The sequence below is a fragment of the Onychomys torridus genome, chromosome X (genome assembly GCF_903995425.1).
Source record: "Onychomys torridus chromosome X, mOncTor1.1, whole genome shotgun sequence".
Classification (NCBI taxonomy): domain Eukaryota; kingdom Metazoa; phylum Chordata; class Mammalia; order Rodentia; family Cricetidae; genus Onychomys; species Onychomys torridus.
The window spans coordinates 50,747,756-50,761,844 of NC_050466.1; the positions used below are offsets into that span (position 1 = coordinate 50,747,756).

Sequence of the window (14,089 nt, forward strand, 5' to 3'; positions counted from 1 at the left end):
CACTGGTGGTGGGCTTTGATGTTTCAAATGCTCAGGCCTGGCCAAAGTCTTTCTCTTCCTGTTGCCTGCAGATCTAGATACAGGACTCTCAGCTACTTTGGCAGCACCATGCTTCCTGCCATGGTGATAATGGACTAAACCTTTGAAACTGTAAGCCAGTCCTTAATTAAATGCTTTCTCTTATAAGAGTTGCTGTGGTCATGGTGTCTCTTCACAGAAATAAAACATTGACTATGTTAGATCCTATATTAAGTAATTGGTTTCATTAAAGCATTTTCATACATCCCTTGTTCTTATTCATCTCTCCTTCCTCACTGCTCTTCATCACTCCCTGTCCCCGTTAGAGTCCTTTAGGTATATTTACAGGTGTGGTGTAGCTGGGTCCTGTGATAGGACCCATCACTATGCTTGTAATTAAAAGAAAAAAATCCTCTGTACCAATTTTTATAGTGGCTAGACCAGTTCAAATTGTGACCAGTAATGTATATAGGTTCCTCTTTCCCCACATCTTCACCATCATATGTTGTCATTTATTATTATTATTTTTTGTTCAGGTGAAATATCCATTAACTACAGATGCCACTAATGGCAGGAGACGCTTGGCTAAGAGAGCCAACAATAACATTTAGAACAAAGGCAATCCCTTACCTTTACATACTTTTAAAGTAGTAGAGTGTCTGACTAGGCATACGGCCTTACTATGAGGAGAATGTACCTTGGGGCGGCTACATGTTAAGAGCGTACCAAAGGTAGTAGATAGGATACAAAGACATTAATCAGATTACCTTGATCCTGGGTAGCAAGAAGCTGATCTTGTTGTCTTGCCATATCTGAGAGCTTATCTCCAATACCTGGTGTGGAAAAAAGCTGCAGAGGGGTATTGCTTGTATACTATAAAGATTTGTCACTCAAATTGGTACCTTACTAAGAACAGGTACCAAGCCATGCGGCTAAACATAGATAAGAAGTATGTGTTAATTTATGTGTAAGAGCTATTTAGTAATAAGCCTGAGCTACTGGATGAATATTTATACATAATATTAAGCCTCAGAGTTAATTATTCGGGAAGGAACAGCTGAGTGGTTATTTGGGACTGGGAGGTCAGGACAGGAAATGTCTGCTTACAGGGTATGGCTAACTTACTCTACAACAGTGGCATCTGGGATCTGGCATGTAAGCATTTTTTTTTTGCTTGCTTAACAGAAATTGCCTTATTGTTAGAGGGAGGAGTGGGGCCCAAAGTATTTATGACATCTACTTCAGTTCTGACTACTTCCTCCAGAAATGTGGCATTTTCAAGCCCCCTTCCTTCTTCATCTCCTGCAAATTTATCAGTTGATGACCCTTGAGTCATTTGTATTCACATATGAACAAGGTGTGATCCACCTGGGTCTGTGTGGCATGCTGGGCAGTGGTCTGGTTGAATCAAGTTAACAGGTAGAGAGAAACAGGAAAGATCCGCCCCCCTTTCTTCTGCTGTCTGAGGATCTAGGTTTCTCCTGTTTTGGAATTTGACTGATGCTAATGAGCCTATTGAATCTTGGATTTTTATCAGACTTTGAAATAATTCATCAAGGCTTTTATGTGTGTCTTGAGATAAAGAATGATAGTGGTTTACAGGGATGTTCAATTCTGCTAGTCCCCTCTGAATGAAAAGGGGAAATAAAAGGGAAAGGAAAGCACATGACTGCTCCTAGGGATGGTGGAGGAGAAAGTTTACTGTAGATAAAAAGAGAAAGTGAAGGTAGAGACTGGGACAGGGACATCTGAGAGAGTCCAGAGTGGACATGACCAGGCTGAGCTGGGCCATGTGGTACAGGGGGAGGGGAAGGGAGAGGGAAGAGAGAGGGTAACCAGGTGCAGCATCCAGGTGGCCAAAGGTACAAAAGGGAAGGGTAACCGAAATGTCTGGATTATATAAGTAATAGTCTCTAGGAGATGGGCAACCCAGCCCCTGGGCTGGAGACTTCAGGGTAGAAGGCAGGGTATGCAAGACATACAAACAGGCCGAGACTGAAGGATGCTGGGAGAACCTGGAGGCCAGGTCCGATTTAATGTTACATAGGTACCTCAGCTGTTTGTCCTGGGCTTGAAACTTGACATCCCAGCCTTTTTGTTGATAGTAAGTGAATGATAAAGGGTAATGTGTTCATCTACGACTACTTCCTGCTGCCAATGGAGGATCATTGTTGGGGACCCAAATAGCTGGAATGTTGGATAAATCTGGATAGAGCAGACTGTTTCCACTCACTGTCCAGGCTCTACTCATCTGGGGCTAGGAACACGAAGGCAGTAGTTGGAACAGTTTGCAGTCTCTTATTGATTAGAAATTTGTCGGAATGTATATATAAATATAATGCATGTGTATGTATATATAATATGTATAATATATGTATATATATATATATATATATATATATATTCATTCCATATATGTAAAAAGAGATCCCACCCACAGGCAGTAGGTGGGGAGATAGGCTGTTGATTGATAGTCCTTATCTGGAGTCCATTTGACCTGTGAGAGAGAGGTGGATCCAATTTGATTCCCTGAAGCTTACAAGATTTTTTTGTAAGTTTATAAAAAGAGATAGGCTTTAGATATGTTAGCATTACCATTGTTTGTAGTTTGTATTGAAATCCACATTATAGAAAGAGCAGTAGACTCATCATGCCTTTGATTCATAGTAAAAGGTTGGGAATCCCAAAAATAATTATGGGTTAAAAGCATGAACACTCTTTCCTCCTCTATTCAGAAGACTGGGTGTATATAGATTAGACAGATGTTTTGAGCACAATGAGGAGCACTTTTAAGTCTATAGTTAGAAGACAACCAAAGGAAATTTAAAATCTTGAGCTTGTGACTATGATAGAAGTAGTCACTGTTCACCAGGGTTGATTAATAGCTTATTAGAACTCTATTGGTTAATGTCCAAACTTTGAACTTTTGAAGTCTTAGTATAATAATAATATAGTGCGGGTGGGAAAGAAATCTGAAGCTTTTTTTTTTTTCATTTTCTATATACCTTAAATCACTTTTTAAAATCCAGTTATTTACTATGAGACACAGGGGGTTGATTACTGGCAGTAGTCATTGTAAAGTGAGTTCCTTTAAATAAAGAATAGTAAAAAGTTACATTGAAATCTGTTTTGTGAGTTTATCTTTTTTTAGAGTCTGGTAGCAAGGTGAAATATGTCTAGATGTAGACATAGCTCTAGGAGAGAGAGAGGCCTGAGGCCCGATTTTTACATATGAAGAGAACTGAGGAGGCAGCTGAAGCCTTGGTTGCTGCTGTTAAACTGACAAAGCTATCACTAGCCTAGTCAACAATACCACCAGAGATCTGAGAAGGGTGTATTTCACCCAAGCAAACAGGAAGTGCAGATCAAACAGCTTCTGAATCTGTTTTCAAAAATAACCAATACTTACCAGGTACCTGGACAATCACCCTAGGCTCCTCCAAGGTTGTTGAAGGCAGAAGTCCCAAGGCAGCATCAGTCTTTGGCTACCAGCCCCAGAAGATCTGACAGACTTCCCTGTGTTAGGAGGAACTTGGGACCACTGGCCTAACTTGTCTAAGCAAAGTGGAGCAATCAACTCCCCAGCGTCCTGCTTGTCAAGAGTTTTGACAGGGTCTTGGGCAGCAGTCGAGGTGAAGGGCAGTTTTTCACCCAGTTGCCAGCTTTGCCACATTTAAAGCAAGCTCCTGGTGGAGTTCCTCTGTGCCCCATCATCTATCTTCCTTGGAGGAGATTAGGGGTGCTGCCAGGAGATAACACTTCTTTCTATCACAAAAAGCTTTTTTTTTTTTTTAAATTAAACGTTAAATGCCATATTCAGAAGATCTCTGAAGAGTTTGAGGATCATCTATCTATTAAGAATACCTGATTTGGTTACTTGCTTTAGGCTTAACTTTGAAAACATATACAGGAGGCTAAATAAAGCTTGTTCCTATAATTAATTACATTAGTACTTAGCATGACTACAAGTATAGTTCTGAACACATTAAAAACTTTGATTATTTATAATGTGACTATTAACTTGCATGCCTTAATTATCTTTAACAGTTTATAATAATTTAGTGGCTTTTATAAGATTAGGATTTTATAGCTTTATCCCTTTAAGGTTGAGCCTTAAAAATATCAACTTCTGAATTGAAGCTCCTTTAGTATGAAAATAAAACTTGTAATAATAGATACAGTTCATAGGGAGACTGGTAAATTTACTGGTCCTTTTATAGTTTGCCATTATAGGATGTTGCAGGTTTTTGTATGGCTTACTTTATCCAAATAGCTAAAGCTTAAAGTGAGCAAAGGCAAGGAAGCTAGACAATTATTATTGTGAACCTGAGTAGGCCTTAGAAACATATAAATCTTAATTACCAAATACACCTTATTTATCAAACAAATGTTATTTATCAAATATATCTTATTTATCAAACATATGTTATTACTTATCTAGATTTTCTAGAAGCTTGGTGTTGAACAATTAGCAAAAAAACAGTAGATATACATACATCTTAATCAGCTTTTGCTAACCTGAGTAGACCTTTCTTACTGTAATATTTCATCATCATATACAGTATATTCTAAACCAGAATTGAATCATATATATATAATGCTGTAGTAAATAGAACCTTAAATATTTATCATCATACAAAAATCCATACTAATCCAAATATATTTGAGACTTTTTGTTGCTTCCTTGGTCTAAAAAGAGATACAGTGATAAACCAAGGGCTCAGAAGGACTGAGAAGTTTTATAGTTGTTGCTTTATGCCACGTGGTCATCTTAAGATGGTGAGGTCACATGGCATATACCCTTTAATCTTAGCAAAGATGGCTGCCAGTCATGTAGCTGCTTATATTGTGAAGGTTGTCAGGTAAGATGGAGGAGCGCTACATGGTTGCTATTTAAAACATCTGCTTTCCTAAACAAGAATTGGATCTAACTTTATGTATGTATATATATGCAATATTCTAGATAAGAGTTGAATCACATGTAAAGAATATTGTAGAATGTTAAAATTCCTATGTATATTTTTTAATATTAAGCCTTTTGCTATAAGTTTTAGGCCAAATTTTGTTATAGATTTTACAGATTCTTTAACCACACCCAATGAACTTACAAATCTATCCTGAGATAAAGACTGTTTAAACAATAGTCTTAAAAGATTTCTTGTGAATAGAACACAGAGATATATTAGAGATAAAAGATTTAAGAGTGTGAAGTTTTAAAACCCTAGAGATAAGAGACTTTGGGATCACTTGCTTGTGCCATGACAGAAGTTGTTACAATCTGTGAGAATTTGGAACTAGAGTGCGCCATCTTTGGCCATCGAGATATAGTGAGGCCAAGCCATTTCCAGTAAGACAGCAAGGCATTAAGAAAATCTCTAAGTCTGACAAAGGACATGAGTCCAAGGAGAAAAAGAAGAAGGAAAAATGGTCACAAAAAACCAAAACAAAACAAAACACACCTCTGCCATAGGGAGGGTTTGGCAGCTAAGAGACAGGAACAGTGGTAGCCATAGGGGACAAGGAGGAACAAGCAGGAACTCCACGTGAAGGAGGGTTCCCATATGGCAGAAGCCATGAGGGCATAGAGAATCTGTGGGACTTTGCAGGCAGCTTGTTGGGGGAAGCAAGGAAACTTGCCATGTACAGGCCCAGGAGGGTCCTAGGAGAGATAGAACAGGTAGCTCTGAGGGGAAAGGGGCAAGGAAAGGGTCGCATACCCTGGAGTATTCAGGAGCTCCTAGGGGGAGGTGAGGAAGTTCCAGGAAGGAGCTGAGGAGCCATGAGGAAGCAGAGGGTGTGAGGTTCACAGGCAGGAAGTACATCAAGATATGCTTGCCCCTGACTGGATATAGACTGGAGGTACATCAGGATGTATGCTTGCCCCTGATTGGACTTGATGGGAAATACAATGAATTGTGGGTTTTCCTTCTTAAGCTGCTGCAAACGGTGATTTAGGGCCATTTCCTGGGAACCAGGGTATGGACCTGGCCTGAGCCCATCCACCTGGCCAGTATCTAATTAAAGCTTGCTTCAAATTAGGCTTTTAACTGTGGTAGTGGTCTTATTCTTGATCAGTGAGAATATCACTCCACATAACATACCCCACACAAGAGAATTGTTGGGGAGGGGGGTGGACATGAAGGGCCACCTCTGGAGAGAGATAGAGATAGAGATAGAGATAGAGATAGAGATAGAGAGAGCGAGCGAGCGAGCGAGCAGGCCATGATAGCTTGGGTTTTTCTGGTGGTGGGGTATGGAGCATGCACATAAGGAAAATACATGGCACTGGTGATGTGTAAATCTGTCACATTGGCCTTTAGTGATGGTGACAAATGAAGGTGTGGTGGGGAATTGGGGGAGCACCTGGTTCTGGAATGTGGGTGGTTCTAACAAAGTTATGGAGATTTGGGGAGTTGGACTGAATGCATTTTTGCATTATGGTATAGTTAAAGCCCATAGAGGCCAGGGAGTAGAATGTAGTGGTTTGACTGGAAATGGTCACCATAAGCTCATATGTTTAAAGGCTTGGTCCCCAGTTAGTGGAATTGTTTGGGAAAGATTACGAGGTATGTGCTTGATGCAGATGTGTCACAAGGGGTGTGCTTTGAGGTTTCAAAAGCCCGTGCCAGCCAGTCAGGTTCAGTCTCTCTCTGGCTGCTGTCTGCAGGAAAGGATATAAAACTCTCAGTTACTGTTCCAGCACCATGCCTGTCTGCTTCCCACCATGATGATAATGGACTAAGCCTCTGAAACTGTAAGGTAAGCAGCTCCCGCCCCCACCCCATTTGAATGCTTCCTTTTATAAGAGTTCCCTTGGTCATGGTGTCTCTTCACAGCACTATAACAGTGACTAAGACGGGACATTTCCATTCAAACCACCACAATACCTCTGCCACAAATTATGAGGGTCTACCTATTTATTTCTACGATCTTCTATTCAATTACACTAATTTGTGTATCTGTTTAGAGGCCAGTACCATGCTATTTGGGTAACTATGACATTATCATGTAATTTAAGATCAGATATTGTAGTACCTCAAGAATTCGTTCTTTTCTTAGGGTTGCTTTGACTATTCAGCATATTTGTGCATCAATGCAAATTTTAGGCTTTTTTTCTTCTACTTCTGTAAAGAATGTTATGAGAATTTTGATGGGTATTCCACTGAATCTGTTGATTTTCTGTTGCTGTGATAAAACATGACCAAGGAGATTATTAGACGAAAGAGTTTATTTGGACGTATAGCTCCAGTGGGTCAGAATACATAATGCTAAAAGCAGAATGGCATCAGATGGCATGCATGACATCAGGACCAGGGAGCTGAACACTCGGGTCCTGTTGGGTGCTATATCATTCCAATCAATGGATACTTCATCTTGGGAGATCTGTGTGATGGGCTGCCAGGCATCAGATCATTGACTAAATGGCTTGTCTGAACACTTTTTGTTTGCTTCTGAGACACGGTTTCTCTGTGTGGCCCGGGCTGTCCTGGATCTCACTCTGTAGACTAGGCTGGCCTCAAACTCAGAGATTTGCCTGCCTCTGCCTCCAGAGTGCTGGGATCAAAAGGCATGTACCACCACCATCTGGGCGCTGTCCCTATGATTTTTAGCTTCTTCCAGGATCTCCTGTTTTTATTCAAAATATCTTTTTTTTTGGGGGGGTAGAGATTCTATTTAAAGGTGGCCTTGAGATCAGAGGCCTTCACCTTCAGCTTTGGCAGCCTGCCTGTGTGTTTGTTGATAGGCCTCCAACCCATGTGTTTCCCATGTATGTTGGCATGTGCCTGCATGCATGGATGCCTGCCATTGGCTGCATGCTTAGCAGCCTTTGCTCTTTAAGTGACTAAAGTATGTCACTTAAAGTATTTGCATGTGGCACCTCTCAACCTCTTCAAAGTCCCAGAGACCCATCACCCTCCTTCTTTCCCAGCATTGGGGCCTAGGTCTCACAACATGCCTGAGGAAAGCAACAAGAGGCTCAGAAACACTGCTCTGAGTATGAAATTCTTCTGGGATTACCCTTTACCTGGCTGACATTGGAAACACATGCTTACTTTCTCTCTCTCTCTCCCCCTGATGGGATTAAGTTCAGAAATGTGAGCTATTCATCTCTGCTATGAGAATCTCTCAGGTAATTCTTTTACCTTGTGGAATTTCTTCTAAGTTGCTCTAAAAGATATAAATCAAGGGAAATTTAGCCTCAAGTATTTGCTTGTAAGTTTCAGAGAAGCAGCTTGCTTGAATGAATGGCATCAGTTTTGTTGTTGTTGTTAATGATGATGTTTTCTGTTTGTTTGTTTTAAAAAAATCACCCTTCAGGAAATGCTAGTGTTAAGTTAACAGTCTCCAATCTTATATAGTCCAGACTGAGCTACCTAGGGAATGGTGTCACCCTCAGTGGGGAAGTATGCTCACCTCAGCTAAAATAATCTAGAAAACCAACCACACATGGAGGGATGCCCAGAGGCCCATCTCCCAGTTAATTCTAACTTTTATCAAATTGACAACAGCCATCACATTTTCCTTCTCTCAAAGCATACAAATACCACTTCTAACTTCTTTGTGAGTGTAAGTGTGTATGTGTGTGTGTGTGTGTGTGTGTGTATGCTGGCGCATGCACATGTGTGATCGTGTGTGAGGGTAAACACACCTTCTAATCGCTTTCTGGGGGAAACATGTAAGGCCTTTGCTATTGTGTAGAGGATTGCATCCCTCCTCCTCCCCATCACTTATCATCAGTGGGCTCTCTGCCTCTTCCTTCTGCAGTACTACTTTGGGCTGTCTTACATCGCCACTGGCGCCACCCTACATCAGACAATCATCATTGCTTGCCAGTGCTACTACACTTTTATCAGAGGCCACTCTTCTCTAATCCATCTTTTAAGGGTCTGCAATGTTGACTCCTAAAATATATGCCTTCTCTCTCTCCCAAGTGGGCCAGCACCTTCCCTTTCTCAATGTTCAAACTTCCAGACATCCACCCCATTTCTCCAGCTTTGTGAAAGTTTCCTTTGCTACAGTTGTTTCCTTTCCTCCCACTCTCCAAGTTCACAGGATTCTCTGAAGGGCCTGACCAGGTGTCCATACTTTCTTATGCTGGTCCCCTGCTAGACACCTCCACCCTCACTTATTTTCCTAATACTTTTTAAAAAATATTCTTTTGCCCAGGCAGAATTAAATTGTGCACACCTTTAATTCCAGCACTTGGGAGGCAGAGCCAGGTGGGTCTCTGTGAATTTGAGACCAGTCAGGTCTACAGGGCGAGATCTAGGCAGGCAGCCAAACTACATGGAGAAACCCATCTTGATACAACAACAACAACAAAATAATAATAATAATAATAGTAGTAGTAGTAGTAGTAGTAGTAGTAACAACAACAACAATAGTCTTTTGACAACTTGGTTGATATCAAGATCTCTTTTCACCTAAGAGACTGTGAAGTCTTCCTGTTCTTTTCAAGGCGGAGGGCACTCGAGTGACCAATCAGCAGATGGGAGAAGAAGTAAAATGACCAAACTGTTGCCGCCTGTTTTTTTCGGCTTTTGGGGGGCCCGCCACCCAGCTCCCAAATAAATCACACACAGAGGCTTATTCTTAATTATGAATGCCGAGCCTTGCTTCTGGGCAGCTTTTCTGAACTTATACCATCTATCTTTGGCCTCCGGGCTTTTCCTCTTCTATTCCTGTATATTCCTTTCTTTGTTTCTTACTCCGTAGCTGGCTGTGTGGCTGGGTGACTGGCCCCTGGATCCTCCTCCTTCTCTGGTGACTTCCTCTTTTCGTCTAGATCTCTCGTTCCATTTATTCGGTCTGCCTGCCAGCACAGCCTATCCTTTCTCCTGCCTCGCCATTGGCCGTTCAGCTCTCTATTAGACAGACCATCAGGAGTTTTGGCCAGGCAAAGTAACAGCTTCACAGAGTTACACAAAGGAAACACAAACAAAAGCAACACAGCTTAAAAGAAGAGTCTACGAAAGACTTGTGCTTACTTACAGTGGACTATTATTCGGGTGTGGAGAGGAATGGAGGAGCACTGGTTCAAGCTGCTACATAGGCGAGGTGAGACACGAGGAACCTGAGTACTGTGGGTGAGAAACATGGTGAATCCAGGATGCTACGTGAAACGGACAGGCACAGGTACACTCCAGAGGGCAGTTTGCCGAATGGTTCCACCTGCAAGAGCTGTCCAACTCAGAGAAGAGCTGACGTGGCAGAAAGCAGAGTAGTGAGTGGCTAAGGGGCCCCGGGGCCCAGGAAAGCCTGTAGCTCTGGATTTCCTCGGGGCGCTTAGAGCCCCGAGTTTCAGTCTCCGGAAGGAAACGGGAAAACCCCTCAGGTTTACAGTGGTGACTGGGAGCCTGGGTGGGGCGTGGGGTGGGTGGTGGGTGGAGGTGGGGAAAGTAGGGGCAAAGAGCTCATGCTTAAATGGGTAGGCACGGTGAAAGTACCTTAGAAGCCGAGGGTCGTGAAGGGCTTGGTTCTCCGTGGCACCACTGAGTTGCTCCCCGTCCCGTCTCCGTCTTTCCTAGAAGGCTCCTTGAGCAGCCCAAGGTGTCAGGGTGACGACAGCGCCCCTAGCGAGGGCTGGCTGGGAGCCTTCACACACCACACATCATCAGTGGGAGCCGGAGCGGGAGCACAGAAGAGTGGGCTGCGACCATGAGGGGTCGCTAGAACACGCAGCCAGACGCAGAGGGGGCCCCTGGGATCAGCCTGGAGGCCCAGAGAGCCCAGCAGCAGGCCAGCAGAGAGCAGCCAGGTGGAGCGGAACCAGCCTGTGGGGGCGCACTCCGAGGCCAGCATGCCCAGGACCAGACAGGGCAGCCGTCGAGGGTCGTCGTCGTCGTCCTCGTCGTCGTCTCGCCGCTCCCGCACCTCCAGAGCCGAGCTGACCTTCTCTGTGAGCCTGGTGGAACACCATCTTCGGGAGAGCGGCCATGCCCGGCGGCTGAGCGAAACGGTGCCCATCTTGCTGACTGCCATCCTGGAGTTCCTGACCCGCAGGCTGCTGGAGCTGGCAGGCAATGAGGCCCAACGCCGAGGCGCACAGAGGCTCATCACTCCGGAGCTGCTGGACGTGACTGTCTACAACAACACGCTGCTCAGCGAACTGTTCCAATTCGTCACCATCTCCCAGGTGGCCCCGGCTGGTCGCCCTCCTCGTGGGCATGGCCGTCAACGCTAGCTCCTACCTGCTGCTCGTGCTGCCGCTGGCTGGCTCTGGGTTGCTGACCCGCCCATCCGCCCCATCTATCCGTCGGGCATCAGTTCATCCCACCCAAACGTTCCCACAGGCAGCCCTGCGCGGCTGCTCAGCCTCGTCCCTTCCTTCTCTCCCTGTTGTGCTCTTATTAAAAAGCTTGAGTTCGAGAACCCCATAGGTTTGCTTCCCTGGCTTTTCCTTTGGCGTGGGATGGGGGTGGCGGTGGGGGTGAGGGTGCGGTGGGCCTAGTTGGAGGAACACAGCGGGTGGGAGCCGTGCTGGGGTGCCGGTGACCTACAGGCTGGTTTCCCTAGTCTTTCCTTTGGGCATGAGGTGCGACTGGAAGGTGGGGGAAGAAGGCCAGGGTGGCCTAGTGCAGCAACACGGTGGTGTTTGGGGTGCAGGTGTGGACCACAGGCAGGGATGGCGGAGGAGCAGCCGCTCTGGAGGGAGCCAAGAACGGGGACCTGGACGGGGGTACCCACGATGCGCCTCTTGGCCCTGAACCAGTCTGGGCCAGCCTGGCCAGCTGCATCGGAAAGATGGCCTTCTCATAGGAGACCACAGAGCAGAGAGGACCCACTGTGCCACGTGCAAAGGCGGCCTTTTGGCTGGGGATGCAGATGTAGAACAGTGAGTGGCGTGTGGGGCCTAGGGTCATGGAGGATCATGACTCATTGTTAACCTTTATTAATTATTATTAAGCAGCAAGATCCGCCAGGAGGTTCCTTGGGCAATGGTTGTCAATGAGGTGTAAAGTAGGGAAGTCTCCTGCCTCATCTCAGCCAGTTCTAGCCTCTTTTGGCAGGTCCCATGTTTGTGGATGTGTTTAGGTTCTAGAAGCTAGGCCCCGCCCTACAATATTTGCATGCGCGGAGCCCTTGTTACCCGGCCCTCAAGTGTCAACAAGCGCCGCCCCCACAGACTGTCATTTACAAATGGGGCCTGTGGCCACAGGGACCCCGCCCTACTTTTCTGCCTGGCTTTCCTGTCATCTGGTACTCTGCGTCCAGCAGCACTCTGCGTATCACCTTGTCAACGTGTGTGAGGGGTGGGGGGAGGCGGGTCGGGAGAGAGCCCGGGGTGCTTAGTTGAAAGCTGAGATGATGCGTGATCTCAGTGAAGACAAAGCGCTAGACAAAGCGCCCTGAGGTAGCTGTGGCTGCTCCGTCAGCGCACCCCAACCGGAAGTCAGGAGGCGCGGCCGGCCGGTTAACATGGCGGCGGGCTCCGCGTCCTCCCTCGGTGGCGGTTCGTGGCCTGGCTCTGAGGCTGGGGACTTCTTGGTCCGCTATCGGCAGGTGTCCAACAAGCTCAAGAAGCGCTTCCTGCGGAAGCCGAATGTGGCCGAGGCCGGGGAGCAGTTCGCGCAGCTAGCCCGGGAACTGCGCGCCCAGGAGTGCCTGCCCTATGCCGCTTGGTGCCAGCTGGCTGTGGCGCGCTGCCAGCAGGCGCTCTTCCACGGGCCGGGGGAGACGCTGGCCCTCACGGAGGCTGCTCGACTCTTCCTGCGGCAGGAGTGTGATGCGCGCCAGCGCCTAGGCTGTCCGGCCGCCTATGGCGAGCCTCTGCAGGCGGCTGCCAGCGCCCTGGGCGCCGCTGTGCGCCTTCACCTCGAACTGGGCCAGCCTGCCGCCGCCGCCGCTCTGTGCCTTGAGCTGGCCGCTGCCCTTCGCGCCCTGGGCCAGCCGGCCGCTGCTGCAGGTCACTTTCAGCGCGCTGCTCAGCTGCACCTGCCCCTGATGCCACTGGCCGCCCTGCAGGCGCTAGGCGACGCCGCCTCCTGCCAGCTACTGGCGCGTGACTACACCGGCGCCCTGGCGCTCTTTACACGCATGCAACGTCTGGCACGGGAGCATGGCAGCCACCCGGTGCAGCACCCCGAGCTGCCGCCCCCCCCCCCCCCCCCGCCGGGACCCCAGCCAAGACCTGGCTCGGCCCCGACCTTGCCCCTCCCGCTGCTGCTCCCGGACCAGGCCCCTGGCTCTGCTGCGCCCTCTCCCGGTACACTGGGTGCCTTTGCAGACATCCTTGTCAGGTGTGAGGTGTCCAGAGTGCTGCTCCTGCTGCTCCTGCAACCACCGCCCGCCAAGCTGCTGCCCGAGCATGCCCAGACCCTGGAGAAATACTCCTGGGAGGCTTTTGACGGCCACGGCCAAGATAGCAGCGGCCAGCTTCCTGAGGAGCTGTTTTTGCTATTGCAGTCCCTGGTCATGGCTGCCCAGGAAAAGGACACAGGAGGCATCAAGAAGCTGCAGGTGGAGATGTGGCCTCTGCTGACTGCTGAGCAGAACCACCTCCTGCACCTCGTTCTGCAGGAAACAGTCTCCCCCTCGGGCCAGGGCGTCTGATAAGTCACCTGAACCAAACAGCCTTTCCTCCTGGTACCAACTTGTTTTATTTCGGGGGACAGGTGATGGAAGATGTGATCTTGTTTCTGTTTTTCTTTTTCTTTTTTTCTCGTTTCTGTTGCCAATATGGTAGTTTAGCTGTGCGTGCCTAGCTTGTTACATAAATTAGTGCCCTTCAGGTCCATCCATACTGCCTCAAACGAGGTAACTTCATCCTTAAGGCTGAACGAGACTCCACTGTGTAACAATCTGCTTGCTTTGTGCGCTGGTCAGTTGCTGGATACTGTGTTGATTTGTTTTGCTGGCTGTTCTACGTATAGAAAAAATAAACACGGGAGGACAGATGTTCCTTTGGCATATTGGTTTCCTTTTATTTTGTTCCTGGTGGGGTTTGGCGTCATCAAGAAATACCTAGGAAAGATTAGAAATTTTTGTGTCTCGAAAATTATGGGGATTTGCCAATTTGATCGTACCCCCGTTGTAATATATTATTCCTTGGTTTCCTTATAAATTAGCC

At 46.7% G+C, this 14,089-nt stretch overlaps 2 protein-coding genes across 2 annotated transcripts; both read left to right on the forward strand.

Annotated features, from left to right (window-relative positions):
* Positions 1 to 10,433: 10,433 nt before the first annotated feature.
* LOC118574013 (histone H2A-Bbd type 2/3-like) lies at positions 10,434 to 11,388 on the forward strand. Its single transcript, XM_036174606.1, has one exon. The coding sequence runs from the start codon at positions 10,820 to 10,822 to the stop codon at positions 11,201 to 11,203; it is 384 nt and encodes a 127-aa protein (XP_036030499.1). The 5' UTR covers positions 10,434 to 10,819; the 3' UTR covers positions 11,204 to 11,388.
* A 796-nt stretch (positions 11,389 to 12,184) lies between these two features.
* LOC118574012 (40-kDa huntingtin-associated protein) lies at positions 12,185 to 13,929 on the forward strand. Its single transcript, XM_036174605.1, has one exon. It carries the CDS (start codon positions 12,439 to 12,441, stop codon positions 13,570 to 13,572), a length of 1,134 nt encoding a protein of 377 aa, XP_036030498.1. The 5' UTR covers positions 12,185 to 12,438; the 3' UTR covers positions 13,573 to 13,929.
* Positions 13,930 to 14,089: the final 160 nt, after the last annotated feature.